We start from the raw sequence: 23,440 nt of genomic DNA, 5'->3' as shown, positions 1-23,440 counted from the left end.
AGTGCCCTGCTTCCTCCTCGCAGGATCCTGAACTCCACCATCTCATGGTCACTGCAGCCAAGGCTGTCCCCAACCTTCACATCTTCCACCAGTCCTTCTTTGTTTGTTAGTACGAGGTCCAGCAGCACACCTCTCCTTGTTGGTTCCTCCACCACCTGTGTCAAGAAGTTGTCACCAATGCTCTGCAGAAACCTCCAGGACTGTTTGTGCCCAATGGAAGTTGGTTGACTAAATATACCAGTTGGCTTTGATAACGTTAATGCATATGCATAAATGTTTAGAAGAGATTACACCCCTTCATCAAGTTAAAGAAAAGTATTAAAGTTTAGCAGAAGTTCAGATTATGGACACAACTGAACATTTATTTCAGAAAATACAGAAATAAAAAATGGGTAAATCAGGTTGTCACTTAATAGTATTGTTAGAAAATTAAGATAAATTAGATCATATATTTTTAAGAATCATACATCTTCAAATAGATAATCAGGATTCAAGGGGGATAATTAGAAATCAAATTATATGTAGCATTGAATTGAGACACAGTAGAGAGTTTTCAGTTCCCTCTGCATTACAAGTGAATTATTGTACATCAGTGCTTTTCCGAATAGTACAGAACAATATCAGGGTTGGTATGACTGTCATGCATCTGGGTTTTTCCAGACATCCTTTTTTTTCCATCTGAAAGTCTTCTCCAGTCACAACGAAGGTCTTTGGATTTTTGCATTGCATTTACAGAAATCCCACAGCCTTTTGGAGTGTGGCATCTTTTGGGCAATGATGTGTTGAAGGCTTTCAGATCACCAGTGTATTTGATTTCCTTCAAATGAAACAGAGTACAAAGCAATCATGTGGGCCTGGCTCTGCCAGGCTCCCCAGGTGTGTAAGATGATTTATGGTCTACACAGACACATTAGTTCTGGTATAACTGAGGTACATCAGCCCTGAGGTGCATACACACATCACCATCACCTGAGGAGCATGAGTACAGCCAGCCTGTTGCGTCCCAGACCCTCAAACTTACTCTGCGTGTGTGCAGCATATGCACGTGTTTTTCTGTCTGGGTAATTTCAAACAGATATTATTATCTGAAAATACATTAAGATATAGCAAATCAGTACAATAAMATCTCTAGCTTTCTTTGAACCTCTTTGCTACAATTTTAAATGCATATTCCTTTTTAAAGAAACGAAGGGGCAAGGCAAGTCCATCTATAATGTGTATCTTTTGCAGTTTACAGCTTACAAAAATTAATTTGTCTCAGTTAGTTTAATGACTATACTTTTTCATTTGTTTTCCTTCAGTGCTCTCTACTGAATATGAAGAAGCTGCAAAATTGGATTACATGCTGATTAGTTTTGCATCAACTATTTGATACCAAATTCATAGTCTGTAACATTCATATTTTGTCATTTACCTCTTAGACTTTCTTTCATATTTTGAGAAAATGAAGTTTGAAAACTTTGAAACTTTGGAATAAATATAACAAGGTCTTGCATTCATACTTCCATGATTTATCTTTCTGTATCTCAGATAATGGTTAATAAAATAAAGTTCAGTTCTGCCTATTTTCACTTTATCCTCTCATCATTTTTCCTTTTGATTCTTTTCCCCCACTTTTCTGTTACATAAATCGAAGCCATAAAATATTGTGGATTATTTTTTCAAAAACATCTTGTGTCAGGTTTGTTACATCCAGTTTAAGTATTGTTAAATAGTATGTACGTTTTTACATTGCACTTGACCTTAATATCTGTAGAAACCAACCAAAATAAAACTCAGTTACCCCTATTGCAAAGGCACAGTAACAGTTTCTTGAAATAGATAATTTCCATAGTGTATATATTTGTGGGCAGAGCAATCATTCTCAAGCTGCAAAGATTCACAAAAGGATTAAAGTCTAAAAATTTTGTTCAATCCTGGGTATTTTTTTCACATGTTTTTAGAGTGACCTTTATCTACAGCAGAAATACCAGTAACAGTATTATGATTAATTATTTCAAACATGAAGCTCCTGAGAGACTGAAAAATACTGGAAGCAAAAAAAAAAAAAAAAAAGTTCCATTAACTTTGTTAATATTTATGTTACAATTGCTGGTTTATCTTCAGTAGTTGATTCAAAATTGTGACTATAATATATTAAGGAAGTGATAAATTAAATTCAAAGATAAAAATTTTATGTATTTTCCTTAGTGTATGACTACAACTGATATGCAGAGAACTCAAATGTTGACCTGCCAAATACTCAGGAGGAAAAAATTAAGTGAACTATAGAAGATAGAGGTTAAAGGTGCTTAAGGGCTGAAATATAGTAGAGGATCCTGTGGACTGTAGCACAAAGATAGCCAAGGTAGTTGCAAATGTACTATTTGAATATGTCTATCCATCATATGTTGTTCTATGGGGTATGGTTTAACATGTTGAAAACTCAGGTTAGTTCACTGAGACCTACTCAGAAAGGAAACATTACAGGATGGAGAATTATTTTTTCTGTTGGACAAACAAAATCTGAAGAATATTGAGTAATAGAAGTTTCAGAAGTACATTTGTCCCATGAAGAGCAAGGACACAGTTTTCTACTCAGTCATGAGGGAAAATTACTAATGAATCATACTGAAGAATCAGAACTCCAAACTGCTTAATGTCATCTTTACATTAGGGTTGATTCACTAGGATAGTGAGTTATCTTAACACCATTAGCACTAGTAATATGGCTTGATAACTCAGATTAGGCTAGAGACAGCTGAGAGAAATCTCTACTTCAATGATTTCAAGGTAGCTGAGCTAGGTGACCTTCATCTTAGGTAGAGAGCTAACTGAAATAATTTCAGAGTTTTCCTGTAAGAATATATGAAAGATGGTGAAAATATGGTACCCATATTTTAAAAAGTAAAAAGAAGAAACAGGAAATTATGGAACAAACACACTGAAAAATTACTTGAACAAATAATCAAAAAATGTTAAGCATCTAGATGATAACAAGGAGATAACTACCAGCCAACACGGCTGTTCAGAACAAAGCATGTCATACCAATTTCTTTTTATGACAAGATAACATAGCTTACTGGGAGAGAAAAATTAGATGTCAGAAGTCATCTTGACTTTTGGATGATTTCTGACACTATTTCACATGATGTTTTCGAAATCAAGCCAGAATAGCATGTTTTAACTGAAATTAATATGAGAAAGATGAACAGCCTGTATAGTCAAACTTGAAAATTTATCAGGGAATCACTTTCCAAGACAGAAGCTGTTTTCAATCCATTCCATTGTAATATATTCTGCTTCTGATGCTGCTCAATATATTTATTATATAAAAGTAAAGGATAGAAATTGGGTATAATTTTTATATTGATACATAATAACAGGTTGCAAGGTTTTGGGGAACAGAATTTAAATTCAGAATGCCATCTTTGTGCTTGTCTTTACTGAACTTTATACATATTTTTCCTTTTCAAAGATCTACTCACCCTTGTGAGTAATCAACTGAATGAAATACAGGATAAGAAATGACAGGCTAGGTAACAGCTAGATTATACTAGATCCCAAGGAAAAATGGTGTTAGGGAGTAAAACTTTTTTTTTTTTTTTTTAGGTAGGGGGAATGGACATGATGAGTTTTGCAGTTCATTCTAGGCCTGTTTTCTTCAATTCTTAGAAATTCTGAATTATGTGAAAATCATTTTCTGTCTTCATAAAGTACTCTTCATTAATCAAAACAGAAATCTTCAGTAATCATTCTATAAAGGATAAATTCCTTTTTCTCATTAATTAATTAATTAAAATGTGATAAAACATGTGCCATTTATTTACCATATCCTTTTTAAAATTCAATATAATCTTTCAAGTACTTCCTTAAGTGTGTCTGTGGCCAAAAAAGAAAAACAAAGCTTGATCATAAGGAAGCTTAGAAGGATAATATTGCATGAAAACYATATGATAAAATGTAACATTTTAATTTTATTATACTTGATAAGGCTATTACTTATATTTTTACAGCAACTACTTTTCTGTTGAATACTTGTTGAATATACCTATTTAACCTGCTTTAATATTTGTGAAATTCAGTTTAACAAAGGAACAGTTCAGTTACTGTCAATTACAGATTTTGGACTACCTTACCACTGAACTGCAGACCATACCATCCACTAGCAGCAAACTAGATACCATTTAGAAATATCATTAGACATCCTAAGGACTTCGCCATAGCTGAAAACGCAAGTGTGACTTAGGCTATGTGCTGCTCTGGATGTGCTTTAGAAGTGACAAGGCTTGCGACAAGACTGCAAGTTCATCAGTTCAGTTTGTTTGTGCAGCAATGTTTACAGTGCAAGTCATCCTTTTTTTTCTCTCATTTCTTTCTGCTTATTCAAGAAAACTGCAGTCAGCCCCCACACAGGCAGGCCTTCTCTTATCCAGCTGCTTGAGCTCTGACCCTCTTTCTGTTGAGCATAGGTTATGGGGCAGGAGATTGAGACATGCTGTTTTCCTGTGCCAAATCTTAGGACTACAGCATCTGTTAGAGGTACCCCATATCAGCTGGCTGAGAAATAAAGAAGATATATATTTCAGTTAGGAAGCATTCACTATACACTGAACCCAGCATAAAGTGATGATACAGTTGATGCACCTGTACTAACTGCTTGCTGAGACTATTATGCCACTTGAGTAATTGTCCCAACCACAGCCTTATAATTTCTGCTTCAATTGTCTTCTTTATTATTTATTGTTTTAAATATAACAGCTAATAATTATGTTCCGGTTTTTAAGGTATTGGTGAAAGAATTTGATTAGTAAATCCAAAAGAGTAAGGAAAATTGTATTATACATCTATGACTGCTGCAGTAGCAAGATTAACATGCAATGGAATAAAACAAAATGATGAAAAGAAAAAAATGACTGATTGAAATGACTGATGGGCAGAAATATTAAAACCACTGTAAACTTGAATTTTTTTACAGTGAATTAAGGAAAATGTAACTATGCTTCTTCTGGAAATTTACCTACTGGGGTGATCAGATCCAGCCCATGACGCAGGTGTCTTTAATAGGGAAAGGTCTGCGTGAGATGACATGTGCCGCCACCACCACTGACAGAGTGGGGACAGAAGGTGGCTTTAAAAAGTCAACAAAGTGCCAAGTCTTTTAACAGTATTATCATTATGTCATAGGTGGTAATTATGGCTCTTAAATGCAAAAATGAATTTGATAAGACAAGTATTAATAGAATAAAATAAAAAACTTAAATATTGTCATCAGTCCTTATTTTGAGGCCTCTCTCTGAAAATGTAGCGTTCTTGGCACTCATTACCTTATCTAGGCTATATATTACATATGCTTCCTGATTTCCATGATATAACTCCTACTGATTTGAATCATACCTGACAGATCATTATACGTATAATTATGTAAGTTAATGGAGAGACTGCTGACTTTTAGCCTAAATTGAAAGTTTAACCTGACAGTTCCTTTAGAACTTGGAGCTATCAGCTGCCTGTTTTTGATAATTTTTTATTGCTAGTATTAACATAAACCTGCCATTTTTCTTGGTTGGAATTAGTTAAAATAACTTCCCGTTTGAGATCATAAGTACAAATGTGCATATCATTATACATAAGAACTTTGGCATACCACTGTACATGGTAGCCAAAATACTGTAGCTGTTTTGAGTTTTGCTTTCCCCCCAGACAGGATGATGTACAAATGAATGTCATTGTGATTAGTATCAGGACAAATACAGGTTAGGATGTTTTAAATTCTTCTGCGAATGGCATTTATTTGGTGGGGTGATTCCACTGGCAAACTGGCTTCAGTTAAACTGCAGAGCCCATGAGCGCTGTACAGCCCCTTATGCTGGTGTCAGCTGTGGCCGCATCGTGAATTCATGTTACAGAGAGGGCTAGATCCAAACACTCTCCCTACATAAGTTGTTTTCATTTGGAAATTGTATATTTATTTTTTTACAGAGAAGATTAATTATAAAGTTAATTTGCAGGCTTACTGCAGTGCAGATTGTTCTTATTAGCATGTGTACTCCCACAGTTAAGATTTTGCTACTAAGAATACAGTTTGTTGAAAGCTTCATGCGTTCCTTTATTGAAATCTTGAGTCTGCAATAGAATTTTATACAGCACAATTTGCTGTATACAGATAATTAAGAAATGGGATATTCCTATGTAAATTTTAAACAGTTTCTGTAGTTTCTTACTGCGTAAAAGCAGAAAGCATGATTTGGATCTTCTTTGGTTGCACTATAGTATTATGTAAATTGTTTTCATTTAACTGCTCAGGACAAAACATTTGAAAATCACACCATTAGAGAAATGCTTATTCAAGAGTCTGTATATAAGGCTGGGATTTTGTTCCTGATTTTCGGGGCTCAGTTTTGAAAAACCGCATTTTGTCCCAGACCCATTCAGAAACTTCAAGAGAATTTAAAATGAGGAGCCACCTGGCCGCCGCTTCTCGGAAAGGTGGGCTGGTAAGGCAGTGGAGCGAGTGCGTTGCCCTCCGTGGGCTTTGCATGCGGCACCCCACGCTGCATGCCCAGGGGGACGCAGGGGTGGAGTACAGCCCCTCGGGAGCAAAATCCACAGCTCTGAGTGAACGCCTGGAGTGCGCTATTAGATATTCGTAGATATTCATAGACTGAGCTCAGAGGTTCTTAGCCAGCCAGTACAAAGTGCTGAATTCAGCAAAAGGGTTGCAGTAACTATAATTAGCAATTTTTTCCCCCCTGTCAAGTGGCTATGGGATTACGCAGTAACCTGTGCCTGTCAGTGTTAAAATTTGTAATATAGTAGGGATTTTCATTTAAAATAATGTTTCTCTTCCTGATTTAGACAAACCTAAATATGAAACTTTACCATAAATACTATAATGGCATGATTATGTTCTTAAAACACTTATTTCTGTACCATGAAATACTTCCCAAAAAATTGGAGCTCTAGCAACATCTAATCAGCCTAGAGAGCAGACTGGCTGAACATTCGTTAGTGTTTTTTATAATAGATAGGTATCTATATTCAAAAGATGCAGGGAGTCTCTCAGACAAATCATTTAAATTAATGATATCTCAAATCATCGTTCAAGAACATTTTCCTCCAGGATAATTAACATAGTATTCATTTACATTATTATGTAATGGAGAATAATAACTAAGTAAAATGTTACAGGTATAAAAGATGGGGTAATATAGATTACCATCTTTCTTTTGACAATCCCAAATGTATTGGGAACTACTTATCTCCAAAATCCATGTGCCTTTTTTTCTCTAATCATAAATGTTGCTTGAGTTTGTTTTTTATGCTTTGTGTGCATGTATACAAAAGGTATCACCTTACTATTCACATATAGAATGTTTTAAAGTAGGTATTTAAAGTAGAAATTACAAGCAGCTGCTGAAAATTATTTCAGAATTAATCAGATACAAAATCTGCATATCATTCCTTTATAAATATCGTCATACTACACAAGGTTAGTCAGATACTACATAAGGACAGGGAAATTACAATGCAGAAATTGAATATTGATCTGTAACTATTATTCATTAGTAATAAAATCAATTACCCTTACACTTACACTGTTATCAATAAATGTTTTTGAACTAATTTAAGAGTTTGATTAGAAAATACCAGGTTAACTACTGATGTAGACAGGAGCAACTTCATAGAATTTGAAGACATTAGACATGATGTTATCTATAACAGTGATGAATATGGCCTGTAGTAATTATTTACTGTAACAGCCAAAAGCTTATCATTCTCTAATCCAGCTGGCTTAATCACTAACACTGATTTAACCATTTCCTGCAGAACGAGAAAGTATTTCCCTGTATAGCTCATATTACATGTCTGGCATATTATTGTATAATTACTTTTAGAACAAAATTATATTTTTAATTTATATCCATTTTTCATAAGACAGGCTAGAAAAGCAATAACAAGTAATTATACATTAAAATTCACCATGTAAGACGCATAATATAATGTGTACCATGAGGAAAATTTCTTTGTCTTGATTAAGACAGACTCCAGTAGCACAAGAAGAATTCTGCAGTCATTCTGGCACAGCATGATCCAATTTTTGTATTACATGATTATGTTGAAGGGCAATTAAAAGTCATTGAAGGAGAAATTCAGTGAGGCTGTTTACTTGTTGCTCAACTTTCTGGTAGCTAATGATAATATTGTTAGTTAATTTAATAGCATCTTTCTAAAGAGCAAAAAATGAAGTGACCAGAACTATCTAAAACTATCTCAAATCATCAAAATATACAAAATGAAAAGTAATGACTAAATGCTGGACATGAGTTTGTGGCTCATTTATTTAGAGAACACATAAAAAACAAATACAAGCAAATGGCAACAAATTTTTTTTATTAATATTAAGTCCATATTTCTTATTTCATTGAGTACCTTTCAAATGGCTCTGGATTTGAGAGGCTGCAGGGAAGAGGACATGTTAAAATATTTTACATTGGCAAAAGTGGAAAAAAGGGGGGGCTTAGGGCACCTGGGTAAAGATGAAAGTACAAGAAAACATGAACATGAAGCAGTTCCATCTCCACCTAACAGATTTTTGAAAGGTCAGAGAAAAACGAATTCTCAATAGCAAGCATCCTTGCTCCTATCTCTTTGAGAGCTGCAGCTAATCAGATACAAGTAAAGCTGAGAGATCTGTAAAACCCAAAGCAATACTATATTACCCTAGTACATGAGTTTCACTTTTTTTTTGGTACTTGATCAAAGGCAAAGGGGCTCTATTCCTGCACTTGCCATGGCCATTTCATCTTTTGCATCTTTTTCTTTTCTGCTTATACCTGTTTAGATTTTAGCTATGCACTACCAAGACTTAGGCTTTGCTTAAATGGGAAAACATGATAATCCCCTCTCAGCTGTTCTCTAAGCCTGATGGCACCACAGTTTTAAATTTGAGGTTCAATAATACACTTCCCCAGTCACGTAAAATTCTATAGGCATGTTCCAAAAGCATGTTCTCACCCAAGATCTGAAGTAGATGATCTTCTGCATGCCTCATTCAAGGCTATATGCTACTGAAATAGGAAAAAAAACCTGCATGATTCTTAACCTACTTAACCAATGTGCCTTGTTAAATATGTGTACTGTAAGAATACTTAACAGATCAGACTCAAAGACAGTGTTGATTTTCTTTCTCTCCAAAGCATGAAGAGAGGAATGTTTATTACTCTCTTCTAATCTAAGCTCAGGATTAATGGAGAATTCACCAAGGAAGTGACTAAAACCAAAATCAGCTACTTCTTTAGCGTGAGTGTCCTTACTACAAACCTGAGGTTGTTTCAGGCTGGGATCCTCGGACTTTTTCTATTTGAACTTTTCCACTTTGCTTGTCTTAATTAGAAATTTATTAGACAAGAGAGAGAAAGAGAATGTGTGTGAACAAGTATGGTCAGCCTCAGAGTTCAAAAACACATTTGAGAGAGGTAGACTTAAGTTTTCTGTGCTGTAAAGAAGCTAAGTTTTTATTAGCTACATAATTTTATCTATGGCTAATTCCTTCCTCTTAAACATGTAATTATACTCGGAGAGTGTTTCCCTCTCTCATAACCAAATATTTGTATGGGGTCATTGGTTCAGACACCCTGATATGAAAGTATTCTCCAACAAGTTATCTTCCTCTGCTTTTCTGTGTCTGAAAATGTAACTGGAACTCAGGTCTGAAAAGGACCAGTTGTATTTGTATCTGGCTCCAGTGAGTGGATATGCTTTCAGGTCAGCACAATCAAGACAGCATACACTGAATTCCCTCCCACATGCACTGGAAAGAATTGTTAATGTTATAAATTATGTAAACTATTGTGCTTTATCTCTGCTTTTGTCCTTGGCCACTGACTTTCACTTTTTAAATGTCTGACAAATATCCTAGTATTCATTAAGTATTATATGCATTTTTTCTAATGTCAGAAATGAGTGCTGACTGAACATTTAGTATTCTTCCTCAGAAAAGTAGCTTTTCAAAGATGGCTACTTATAATTGTTTATTAAAGATATCTCTATCATACATGAGTCCATAGCTTCTTTGTAACGTAAAAGAGAATTACCTTTATAATCTTTACAGATATGCTATTAGGTCTACTTTTATTTGACAATATCAAGTGTATTTAATACTGTAATTCTGACAACATGTTTTAAGAAAATATGTACTGCTGATGCTGTTGGTGGCATTTATCTTGGCAGAACAGTGATAGCTGCTCCAGCAAGCTTTTCTCTGCTTCAACCTCAGCTCACTTTAAAAGAAATGGARTAAGAAGTTTATGAAATCTAAATAAAAAGTAGTATTTGAAATCAAAGTAAAAATACAAAGAAATTGAAAAGCACAAATGAAATTGATATGAACTGCAGAAAATATTGCTTATAGTATCATTATGTCTAAGATTTTTTTTCTTTTTTTAAGGTCCCTAATGAAATATGGACATAAAGGTACAGAAACAGTTGACAGGGGAATCAACAAAGGAGTGTCTGGAGGAGATTTTGGTTAATCAGGATGAGGAGGGAGATGTGCTGACACACCTTTTTTTCTGTAGAGTGAGGTGCTGTTTTATATAGAAGGTTGTTATGTCCTGTGGTAATTATACATTGTTGTCATAGTAGCAATGGTGTCAGGGAATAACCTGTAATCCTGTTGCATTATCTTTTTTATTCTTGATGCAAAGACATGGAAGATTCAAGAACTAGTGAACGTTTCCATATTGAAAGCTTTATTTTTAAGTCCTGTAGCTGAAAATACTGTATATTTTGAAACAATTTAAGAGAGACTATTAAAACAAACAAAAAGGTATTCTTAATTATAAACTGTAACAGCCATTAAAGGGTATTTTAGGAAAGGAAAGCACCTTCTTAATTGCTGGCAAGGCTTATACTACAATTTGAAATGAATTGATCCATCCAAATCAATTGCATACCGTAGTTTTATAGATATGTAAATAAGACCACAAAAACCTTCTTACAGGAAGTCACTGGAAAGGTATTTCATACTTATTAGCATAAGATTGCTTACCCATCCTGAAACATAAGTCCAGCTTATATGTGAAAAAGAATGAGGGTTTATTTTAGTGAGGTCATATTTTTCCTTCTTAGAAAGTATATAATAATAACTAAGATCTAAACTCTGTAATGTATATTTTGGCCCAGGTTGTCATCAAAGCCTAAAAATTACAATACTCTATTTTGAATGTATGTGCAGATTTTGAAGGAAATTAGATGTATGATCTAAGTGATTCAGARTGTAAAAATGCGTTGGCAATAACCAAATTAGATTATTTTTATTTGTGTTTATTGAAGAATGCTAAGGTACTAGTACTACATATTAGTCAGCTGCTAGAACTTTAAAATAGGAGTAATGATGGACAAATACTGAATTAAAAAAGTTAGGTGATCAGAATTTTCCTTATTAATAGTAATCCTTGAGTTGTAGTTTCAAGTTTTAAAACACACTTGTTATAAAGTTGGAAATCCACAGAATAGACTTGCAGCTGACAGATTTCAGTAGGGCCCCACTTTAGAAAAAGGTCAAAGAGCTAGTGTTATGCTTCAGAAAGGAGCTTAAGAAATGGCTGCTGAGAAGAGGACTGTATGCACAGTTATTCCGTACATTAATTGAAGGGTAGTATTGCCCAATTCAAAGAGAAGTAGAGAGTGTTTTGTTCAGGGGATGGCATTTCCTTATATTTTCTTTTTTGGAATAGTTTCCTTGAGGTGCCTGTAGTATTCACTATTCTAGGGTGGAGGGAGGCAAAATCACATTATAATATGACCTTATAAAAACTAACAGAGCAATTTTATCATTTATTCAATAAAATATGTATCACTTCTCTTGCTGACGTTGTAATATAGTAACAACAGAATGAAGCATATGATAATATGCTAGCATAGCTAATCTTTATAGAAAAGACAAATCTTTGCTTCGATTTGTTTTCTGACTCCTGAAAATGGAATTGATTATTTAGATTGCTTTACATTGTTTCAGCGAAAATGTAGTCCCAAGATTAATCTACACCTTAAGTCCGTTCACCAGTCACAGTGCTTCTTCATTTTAATCAGCTTTACAAAATGCCCAGAGAGGTTGTGCAGTCTCCATCCTTCGAGGTTTCCAGGACCAGACTGGGTAAAGCTCTGAAGAACCTGATCTGATCTCACAGCTGACCTTGCTTTCAGCTGGGCTAGAGACCTGCTGAGGTCTTGTCCAACCTGAATTATCCTGTGATCCTGCAACACTTAGTAATTTGAAAAACTCGAAAGTGATAATAGTATATTTAATGGGGATTCCAAATCTCTGGTTTGGAGAGAAAAAAGGCTTTAAATATCTTTTTTGTAAACACGTATCTGTTTACCAGCTAATTTTTTAAAGGTTGCCCAGAAAAAATTTATCAAGGGGAGGAAAAAAAAGTGCAATACTCATTTATATAGAATTAGGAACAATATTTTTTCATTTTGAAATGTTTTTGAAAGAACTTAATTTTAATATATGTACTCAAGATATGGAATGAAACATTAAAAATGCAGAGCAGAATTGAGGATCCTAAGCAAAGTTCTAACTGTGTGAAACAAGATTGGCTAAATTTTGAGAAGCATTGCCAAGGTGTGTGCTGCTCTACCACTGGGGTATCATGGGAAAGAAAATCAGGTATATGGAACAGTCTCAGCCACAGAAAGCTGAGCTCCTCTAACTTCAACATTTTTCTGAGGTTAAATTTTTTAGCCTCAGAGAAGTTAAGAGAACCGAGAACTGATTTAAGACAATTGATTAAAGCTGTTGAAGAGATACTCTCCTCTTTGGAAACTATCACGACCTCTTGAGAGGTTGCTCAGTTTCTCACACAGTTTTCTCTTATGACCTGGAGAAGCTGCTGTTAGTGGTGTAATCTTTGTCATAATATATATTCTATTATGTTCCTGTTCACCATTTTTCCACCAGAGAGAAAATAAAATAAGTGTTAGTAAAGTGTTTTAAGTGCAGGTCAGCGTTTTTTGCTCGCTTTTTTCTGGACACTACCTATTGAACACCTCTTTATTGAAGAAATTGATGTTCCCTTCAAATTCAATGAGAAATATTGATTCATTAAATTGAACAGGCAAACTCAAAACTGTATTTGTAGGGTCAAGACCCTTTCTACCTCGCCATGAGTGGACAGATCTCCTTCATATACTGCAAGTCTTTCTCCTTTTGAGCCAAATATTCTATATTGCAAGCTACTCTTGCTTTCAAGAGAGAATATATGGAGTTTAGGATAATCAAAAAGATGACAACAACTTATAGAAGAAAAAAGTAACAGATGAGAAAGTTAGAAATTTAGAAATTAGAAATTCCACTTTTCAGCTATATTTTTTTCAAAATTATTTTTAAATATGGTTATGATTGAATGTCACTTATTAGGAAAGATTAAAAAAAAAGTTGTGAAGTGTTTACCATCAACTGATTTATGAAATGTAACAGTGGTAGCCAGCAGAAATGAAATAAAGGCCTTTTTATTTAATTGTTTGACATATGGGACACAAAGGATATATTATGAATTGTAGAGACTTAAAAGAAAAAAACTCATGAAAACGCACAATTAGGTATTAACATGATATTTTGTTTAAAATATATAAGGAAATACTTCCAGATGTCCAAATAAAAGTCAGTCCAGAGAATATTAGTAAATATATAAGAGCGTTACCACTTTACTGCCTAAGCAGGCTACACTGTGCTTCTGGTCCTGACTTCGCGCTTTTGTTAATTCGGGTTTGAATTCACTGTAACCTAAGTGAAACAGTGTAACGAAGCTCTAATTTAAACAGCTAACTAGTAATTGAGCTACATATTGAATTTCTCTGAAGAGGAAGTGAGAAGCACGTTTTGAGCTCTCTTGTTTTGAGGCATCTCATGGGAGCTTCAGGCTGAGCAACTTTATTGGCATATTATAGCTGAAAGCCACTCTAAATTTCTTTATAGATGAATGTGGGAACCTTTCACTGAATGAAAAAAACAAACAAAGACAAAAAATTAGTCTAACAACCTTGTTTCTTTGTGTCCTTCTCTCACTGCCTTCATTCTGTTCCGATTGAACAGTCTGACTCCTGCATGGTTGCAAGGCTGTAACTTCCCAGGAAGCTGTCTTAGACAGTTTGTAAATCTCCTGTGACAAGATATATCCAGAGACTGAACTGGCTATACTGCTGAATGATTTTACTAGGTCAAGCATCTCAGACAGAAAGTTCAAAAGTCCATTCTAAGCCACTGAACTTGCATGCAGAAGAAGTGTGATTTTTTTGTAAGTAATGGCATAGAAGGGAATTTCTAGCTTTACATGTGGTTTTCTGTAAGATGAATGATCAGCTGGATAGACTGGAGTCARTCTTCTATGAATGCCCTATGTGAAACTAAAAATCATGACTCAGAACAAACATTTCCATCCTTAAATGCTTTTAACAAAGTATTGTGCTAAAAGATACTTATTTATGTTTGACTTAAAACTCTTACAATCATGGTTCAATGTTTAMCTATGTTTTGAATTAAAGCTGATGTAGTACTGTGGTATGATGTCCAAATTAAATGATGATTTTCATTACTCCAATTAGATTACTTTATAGTGAGAATCAATTCCTGCCTATTCCTAACCTAGCCTAAACTTATTTTGGTGATTCTAAGAATCTACAGATGTCTAACCTGGTATCTCTTTCTTTCTCTTCTGTTATCCAGCAATATTTTAATATCACTATAGTTCACAAATAGGCAACAGTGGCATGTTTGGGTTCTATACTTATTAATGTTTGGTTACTTCAATAGATATCCATTATAAATGTAATTCCAAACAGTATAACATTTTCAGTTCAGTTAAGATCTTCATGATCTTCTTTAACAGCAAGTGTCTTTTTGCTTTACTCTTTATATTCTAAATTGAACAAATAATACCAAAGAACCTTTAATAGCGCATAATGGTGTGAGGACATTCTTAGATGAGCTCAATTTTCTGGTAGATTTTATTTTCTGGGGGGTTTTTTGAGGAAGGTTCAAACTAAAAACCATTCTTAACTTGTAAGTAAATGTTTCAAGATCTCTTAGAACTCCAGTACTCAAAACACTGGTTACTGGCATGCCATATGGTCCAATAAAAAACCTTTCAAATGCTGTTTCCTGAGTTCACAGCATACTCTTAGGACTAGCTATATACCTGTGATGTGACTGTATCACAAAATATGATTCTGCATGGATTTGCAGGCCCAGCCTGCAAGGGGGTTGCGATGCACATAGCTGAATTCATGAATTGTATTACTACCATTTTGAAGTACCTTGCTTGTATAGACAGAGTGAGAATGCACGTTCTTTGTAGTTGGATCTGCACCAACAGTAAATAATGCTATATAGTAATAATAAGCAATTCCACAAATTATAAAGAAGGTCACTAAAAGTCAAGAGACTGAAATATTATAGGATTTGAAAAATGAATTATTTCTCAATCATTTAAATCCTTTGTTTTCTAGATTTCCGGAGCTGTAGCTCTCTGAAAAAGAAAAGGCTATACCTTTGCTTGGAGCTAACTTTACCCACAGCTGGGAAGAGGTTGGAATAGTTAATGTATACCCTGGAAGAGGTGTTGGTGGAAAAGACCTGAGCCCTTTTGTCTGCTCAACAGAGAGACGGGCTGGTCTCTAATCACGATAGACTGCATGGTAGACTGCCACACAGTTTGTCAGCTCCATGGGTAGTAAGGAGGTAAAGGGAGAATGCAGAACATGTCCAATAGAGTCTGCATAGAGCAGGCTACACAACATGCTTTGACAAGCCGCATCTGTCAAAACAGTGGGCCAGAAATGGCACCACCAGATCTCGACTTATTCCTGCCACATTCACTACATTAAATATAGAACAAAGGCAAGTCTTTTGTCCCAAACAGATGATTATTTAAAATGTGAACTCAAATGGATCAAAACCAAAGGTAATATTTGAACAAACATCCTCATCTGGAAACAGAAGTTTTTAATTGCAAAGCTTTTGCTTTATCACGGTGGCCATGGCAGAAATGGAAAAACTTCTAGTGAAGACATAGAACATGACTAAGATAAAACCGTGGAGGTATTTTTGTCCTCTCTGCATATGCGTACATGTGCATCTCTGTTTCTTCACATTCTAAAGCATTCTAAAATGATATGACATAGAGACCCAGAGCTTTCCTACGCATCTGTGCTAAGTGAACACTGTAAAAGAGGTTTCCCTAGCAACGCAATCATATGTAATAGCTTAAAATAGCTTTTCTACAACTCCTAGGATTTCTTAGTGGTTTGCACATGATTTCCATTTAAATCAAGGTATATTGCCCAGTTCCAAAAAGTTCTTCATTTTCTCCACCTTTATTAAAATGAACAGGCTTGAAAATACTCAAGTCTTGCAAGAATGCCTCCCTTTTGACTTCTAATTTATCAGGTAAACCAAAGCATAGCAAATCATGACAGTGCCTGTCCATTTTCTCTAATGTATCCCATCTACGTTGGTCATTCAAAACATTTTGTAGTAACTATACTGGTGTTTGCATCTGCTTGTTGTAACAGAAAACTTTTAGTTAAAGTAGTAACCTTTGATTTTTGTGATAATTATTGTTATAAGCAGAAAAGCCGTGCAGCTATATAGTACACTGCATCAGTCACAACATACATGTATTGTTTTGCATTTTAGTAGCACTTTGCAGAAAATTATGGTTGATCAGTTCTTATTCTGTCCCTAGGAAGCAGATATCAAATACTTATTTCTAACATGACCTATCTTTAACACCCTCACAGGAAGAGAGGCAAAGGGCACAAACAGAAACACAGGAAATTCCATTGAGCACAATAAAGCACATCTTTACCTTGAGGGTGGGTGAACGCTGGAGTAGGTCCCCAGAGAGGCTGTGGAGTCTCCATCCTTGGAGATATTCAAAACCTGACTGGACATGGTCCTGGGCAACCTGCTCTGGGTGACCCTGCTTGAGTAGGAGGGTTGGACCAGATGATCTCTAGCAGCCCCTTCCAACCCCAATTATTCTGTGATTCTGGGATATGAGTAAACTATGATACCAAGAGACTAAGTGATTCCTCTGAGTTTATTTCTGAAATAGAACCCATGGATCATGAATTTCAGATCCTAATGCAACTAGTCATAAAGTCATATATTTAAAAAATTAAAAGGTGGCTGACAGAGCTTGAATTTGATTAAATCGAATATTAATATACAGGTAAGATCTCTAGATTCTTGCCCAAACTTTTTCAAAATATACATAGGAAAACCGAAAAAGGAATTGCATGTCATTCATTGCTCTCTTTTCCAATGAATATGTTTGTTTAGTCTAAATGGGTTTTAGTTCAGCAAATGATGAAGGAAACATCATATATTGTTTCATTTCTAAATAAGGCCATCTCATGCAACTGTAGAACACAATATGAGGATACAGTAACCTATTTCTTGACAAACCTTTTAAAACTGTAGTCATTTAAATACTGTATCATATATTTAAACCTCAAATGAAGTAACAGCTACAAGGTAGGGTATTGCTTTAAATACCTTTAGTTATCTTCCTTTTTACTTATGAGCAGTAGACAGATTTTTAGTGAAATATCCTGACTCATAGTATAGAAGGAGAACTGTTACAAGAATTAAATGGAAGATGTTTTATGCAAACTATTGTTGCACAGGCACAATTCTTAGGAAGAGCCAGGTTGTAAGATCTTGTTCTAGCTGTTTTAATTAGCTTTGAACTGTGTTTTGACTAACAGAGCATTTCCTGGCAAAGGGGAGGAGGGAGCGCACTGGAAGAAGATTCATTGGCAGAGCTGAGTGACAAGTTCTCCTGCCAGCATAGCTGAGGTGGAGTCTGACTCCTCACAGGAAGAAATTTTGTTATCGTTTTTGTTTCTAGATTATTTTTTATGTTTACTCCCTGTACTTCCCTTAAGATCATTTTGTGAATCTGGATAGTACCTTAGCATGATTTTTGCATTCATTTGGCCCATATACCTGCAGTTATTATAAACAAGCCATATTCTTCATCAAATCACCTGAAATGGTCATTCTCTAAATATAGTATCATTAATTTTTTCTAGCAGAATGAAAGGAGCCAAATCAAATTGGTATGTATTAGGCTTACTCTAGCTGTTTGACTATAACAAACATATCCCTGTATTTCTTTAAACATGAAAGATTTTAGTAATATTCCTCATTGGTCACAGTATTTCATATAGTTCAGAAGCAAACAATTCAGCCACAAAACAATTGTGAAAATAAACTGTCCTTTTCTTTCAAAGTCCTTTCTAGCGGTAGCTTTCAAATTGAGCCCATGTCTCTTCCCTTTTTTAAAAAATGCTTGAGCAATCATGCAATTTCCTGTTGATTTCAAAATTGCATATGCTCAGTATGTCTGTAAAAACAGTCTTACTGCTCTGCATGTCACATGTGTTTAATCATATCCTTAACTTCTTTCTGGAGACATTAAGAAATGATTTTAAAAACTAATAACTCTTTAAAAAGTAATTTAACACCTGTCTTTGCTAAGAGCAAGCCACGTGGAAATGAGAAGATAATTGAATCATAAAGAAATTGTTTTGAAATGGGTAGAATGGTCATAGTTTCTTAAATTAGTATTAAATGGTAGGTTTTCTCCCTTGCCTGTGATACTTCATTTATGACAGCTGTGCATGTTAAATATAAGCCTGTAAAATATTCTGTGCTTTTATAAGTCATATTATTTCTCACCGTAGCTTGCTTTAAGAGGAGGTGTTAGACTATATGACATTCAGAGGTCCTTTCAGTTTTAAATTATTCTATGATTCTATTTTTGTAGTTATGAAAAAGATTGTTTTGGATAAATATCTACTCCATCCAGAAACTAAACATAAAATGCATTTCAAAATGCAAACCAATTTCTTCCTTTAGTCTTTAATAACTCTTTCAGCCCACTTTAATTTCGCGTAGTTTTTGCCCTTTCAAGTTCATCACAAGATGTCACAGTAGAAGGACAAAGTAGAAATAAAATCTGCTGAGGATGCATTTGAGCCATATTGATTCTAATTTCTGTACTAGGAGCCTTTGTATGAGGCAACAGCGTTTATTTTGTCTGAATAACTTTATTCAACATTGTTCATTACATTCCCCCTTCACCTAAAAAGTCCTTTGCCTCCTTGCACGTTATCCACTTCTATGCAAAAGGTAAATCCGCTCTTAAATTTTAATTCTGCATCAGATGCCACTTACTGTAACTTCCCAATGTTTCCACACTTAGTAAACATTGGATATCAAAGGAAAACTTTCCTGGTTACTCTCACCTGTATTTTTTGTCCAGTTGAGAATGAATTAAAGTAAAATGCTATTAAAATTCAGCTTAATTTTACTAATTAGCCCATGTGCTATATGTGCATTGTTCAATTCATAAGTAAAGCTAAAGTAAACTCTGGCACCAGCAGATGCAGCATCTCATTGATGCCAATAGGGTGTTCATCAACCATCACTGCCCAGAACGTCATCGCTGCTCCCCAGCTGCCAACTTCTCTTTCACTCCTTTAAAATATTGAAATGCCACATGACCTGTACAAAGCATCACTTCAGAGAGATCAGCTACAATATCTATGACCCATTTTAAATGTCCCCAGTTTTAAATTCATTTTTTGACCTTTAGTTAAAGGTCATCTTTAGTAGACAATTAGTTTTTGCTTGTCCCTGAGGTAGTAATGAAGCATTTCAGCAATCCATAGTAGACTGACATAGAATCATCTTTTTAAAATATATTGCTGAATATGAATTTAATTGTTGTAAATTTTAAAGCAAATAAGTAAGCAAGTTCTGGCTCAGAGTATATAGACAGGCTGCTCTTGTGAAGAGAAAGTTTTAAAAATAAAAAAATCTGAAATGTGTATTAAAATGTAGACAATCAAACATTTGGAAACAGATCTTTTCTCTTTTGATCTTCTGTTTTCTTGTATAATATGGTTGTGAGATTGCAATAGTGTAGAAAAATATTAAAATGTTACTACTTATATCATCACATATAGATGCTTTAATAATATCCTTTAGTTGATTTTATTTCATGTAGAAATACTGAGGATGTATGGTAACTTTTGGACACAGTGCAAGAAAAAGTTATGCTTGCACATAATGTTATATGCATACTATTGAATCTGTGTAGGACTGGATCATATACACCATTTAAAGCATGAAATATCTTTTATGCAGTACAGAGGTATAAATAAAACATAAACACTAACTTACTATAGTGCAATCTCCTGTCAGCATGTGCATGAGAGACGGGAGCTAAAGAAAACGTGGATTGTTGCCTTTCCTTTAAATGGTAGAGTATGCACATCAACTTTTCAGACTTTCATGTGCATTGGGATGATATTGATCATATTCTTCAAGGTGATCATATCCTAACTGAAAATATGCTTATTGGAAGTCATTGTTAGGTCTAGGGTTATCTAGTTATAGCTAATGTTACATACATAAAAAGTCCATGCATGGCATACAATTCAGTGAAATCCCTACTATTTTTATATTATTGGATTTGTATGTTACTCAATTTTTTATGTTGCATGCATGAGGATGCAGATTCTTCTATGTTTAGGAAACTATATTTAGGAATAAATAAGTGCAAAAATGTACAGGTGGTTTAGGGAACAGGGCTTCAGTAAAGGTTAGGGGAGCTATGATGAATCACAAACCAGCTATAAGCAATGACATCATGTTGTTGACAAAAAACACCAAATAGGATATTCAAATGGGATTTTAGTCAGAATGATATGTAAGTAATCCTGCCCTCTACTCCAGAATTGTCAGGCTTTAACCAGAATGTATCCAGTTCTGACCACAGCACTAAAAGTAGACAGACATCCTGGAGAGTGTCAGGAGACAAGAAATGGAAATGATAGAAGTTCTGTAACATAAGATTTCTGAAAAAAGACTGAAAGATGGAATACTCATTTCTAAACTTTTACCTTAGGCATCAGACATAGTTTACAAGACTGATTTCTTATTCAGGAGGGGGAAATACTGTCATGATGTACTACTCTGCATGCAGTCCTTTATTATCTTCTCTGCAAAGGATACATCATGGTACATTCATATACCAGGTAAAATTGGAAAACTGATGCATTGTCATTCATTTTCAATCATTCTCATGAATCAGGCGTAGTACTTTGTTTATTTGGGTACACAGAACTGTAGTCTTAATGCGAAAAAAAAAATCTGTTTTGACCAATGGTTTTATGGAATAATTCGTATGTTCTGTTTCCACCAGGGAAATTATCCCTTTTTATTTTTTGAAACTGAAGTTTTGTATTGAAAAATAAAGCAGACATCATGTTGCACTGAACATTAACATTCACTGAATATCTGTTATAAACCTCAGAGGGCATGACAAAGCCATAGTGTAATGACTCTCCCCAAAAGAGCGCTCAGCAAAAGGAAACATGACCGCATGTGCCGTTGGCCTGTGCCACATCAGCTGAGAAAAAAATGGCATCGCATAGGCAAGAAATTGGGGTCAGGCACTGCTCACTGATTTATTCATTTCCACCTCTTCAGTGTTCCAGTCTCTCCAAGTCTCTTGGGATGCTGCAACAATAAAAAGGGTATTTTTTTTCTTTTACATACCTTTATTTCACCCTAAAATGTGAGCCAAGGCTATTATCTGCTACTGGAAATAAAGATGAAAGAACTCTGGGAAACCCCTGTTATAGGGAATATGTGAAACAGTTGTGTATATATGTGTGCATTTATGTGTATGTCAGAGAGGGCAAGGGAAACCAAAATAATATAACTTCATAAATAGAAACTATAGAAAATGCACTGCTTCAATTAAGAGGATACTCCTCCTTCTACATCATGAACAACTGCTTGGATTATGGCATAGAAAGATTCCACTAAAACAAATTAGAAGTATATTCTCTCTCATATGGAAAATTAGAAAGCATGTATGTTTAGCAAAACTAGAGTCGGCAACTTTTCAAGCAGAAAAACGCATAAGAGAAATATGACAGATGCTACATTCATTCCTGAAATCTGTCTTTGGGCAACTAGAAAAAGAGGTAGACATACTTTACCAGTGCACATGGTCTTGGGCTTTTTTTAATACTACACCAATAGAATCATAATATATTTCCCAGCAAGCATGCTTAAATTGATGTGACGATGTAGCATAATGCAAATACTAGGCATAGGGTGCATATTTACAAAAACTGAGTTTCCACTAAATACTTCAATTAAACAGTTGTGAGTGGTGTCATATAGAATAGAGGATATATCTAGAACTGTGGGTATATGCTGTATGCTATAAATGTAAGGAAATATTTTGGGAAACAAAATAAAATATGACTAATGCATAATACATACACTTATGCAAATTATTATATACTATATTAAAAGAAACAAAGAAAAACAAGAGGTTTATATAGACATGCTTGTGAGCCCAGAATTTAATCAACAGAAGTAATCAATATAATTCAATATCAAGGATTATTGTTCTTAGGAGGTATCAGTGCTTTCTCCATTTGTGTGCACAAGTGTGTGTTTGTGTATTATGCACAAGAACAAAGTTTTTTTATACCAGTAAACAAAATCCAGCAATCAAATCCTCAGAGTTTTCTTTGATGTCTCTGGAACACTGCCAGAAAACTTTCTTTGAAAGAAATGAGGCCTACTTTCAGGAATTTTGGTCTCCATGATGGAGAAGATTAAAGTTCAACAGATTCCAGATAAGACGGAGAAGACCCAAGATGATCACCAACAGACTATCTAAGGTGCACAAAATTCACAATCATCGCTTCTCAACCAGTAGCAGTTCACAGTTTATTTACCATGCGTTGTTTCAGAGATCACTTAAGCTCCTACTATCTTAATCAAACCGAAAATCTTTGAACATTTTTGCTGTTTATTTGCATGGCCATTCTCTGCAGGTTTAGCTGTACTATCAGCCCAGTAATACCATAATGTTTTACAGTGGGAAATAGTGTGCAAATACTGAATAGATACTAAGATCTTTTATTTATTTTGCTGTTTTCTCCATTTTTCACCTGTGAACAGATCCTAATCCTCATTCAAGCAGTAGGTTGATGAGAATCAGACCAGGTCAATGAAAGGTATTGTCTCCCACTGTTAGGCTTTTTTCAAAACTACAGATGAAACTCTCATAAGAATAATTGTTTCCTTATAACCAGTAAGACCAATCATTTTAGATGCTTCCAGAAGATCAACTGATCTCTCTTGAGGATGTTCCCCTAGTAACAATTGATAAGAAGGTCCCCAAACATGCTGGGAGACCTTTCACTATTTATGATTTTTGGAGAACTTAGAAATCCTTAAAGAAATTTTAGAGATTGATCCATAAATTCTTAGGAATTGAGGTTTTTCTTTTGCATAGCCCATTTTCCACTATAGACTTCTGTCAAATAAGGTTCACACAAATCCAAG

General features: G+C 34.7%; 1 protein-coding gene across 2 annotated transcripts in view; it reads right to left on the bottom strand.

The window, feature by feature from the left end:
* The window catches only part of KLHL4 (kelch like family member 4), a 51,071-nt gene that overhangs the window by 24,144 nt on the left and 3,487 nt on the right, over nt 1-23,440 (bottom strand). Inside the window, exon 2 of one of the 2 annotated variants that reach the window (XM_026061262.1) lies at nt 16,956-16,958. The exons of the other annotated variant lie outside the window; for it this stretch is intronic. Within the exon in view, the coding sequence (XP_025917047.1) occupies nt 16,956-16,958 (3 nt within the window). The remainder of the gene's footprint in view (nt 1-16,955; nt 16,959-23,440) is intronic. 2 annotated transcript variants of the gene reach the window in all.

This window comes from Apteryx rowi, unplaced genomic scaffold (assembly GCF_003343035.1).
Source record: "Apteryx rowi isolate R43461 unplaced genomic scaffold, aptRow1 scaffold_179, whole genome shotgun sequence".
Lineage (NCBI taxonomy): Eukaryota > Metazoa > Chordata > Aves > Apterygiformes > Apterygidae > Apteryx > Apteryx rowi.
Note: the sequence above shows the minus strand (reverse complement) of the source record. Positions and strands in the feature narration are given on the sequence as shown.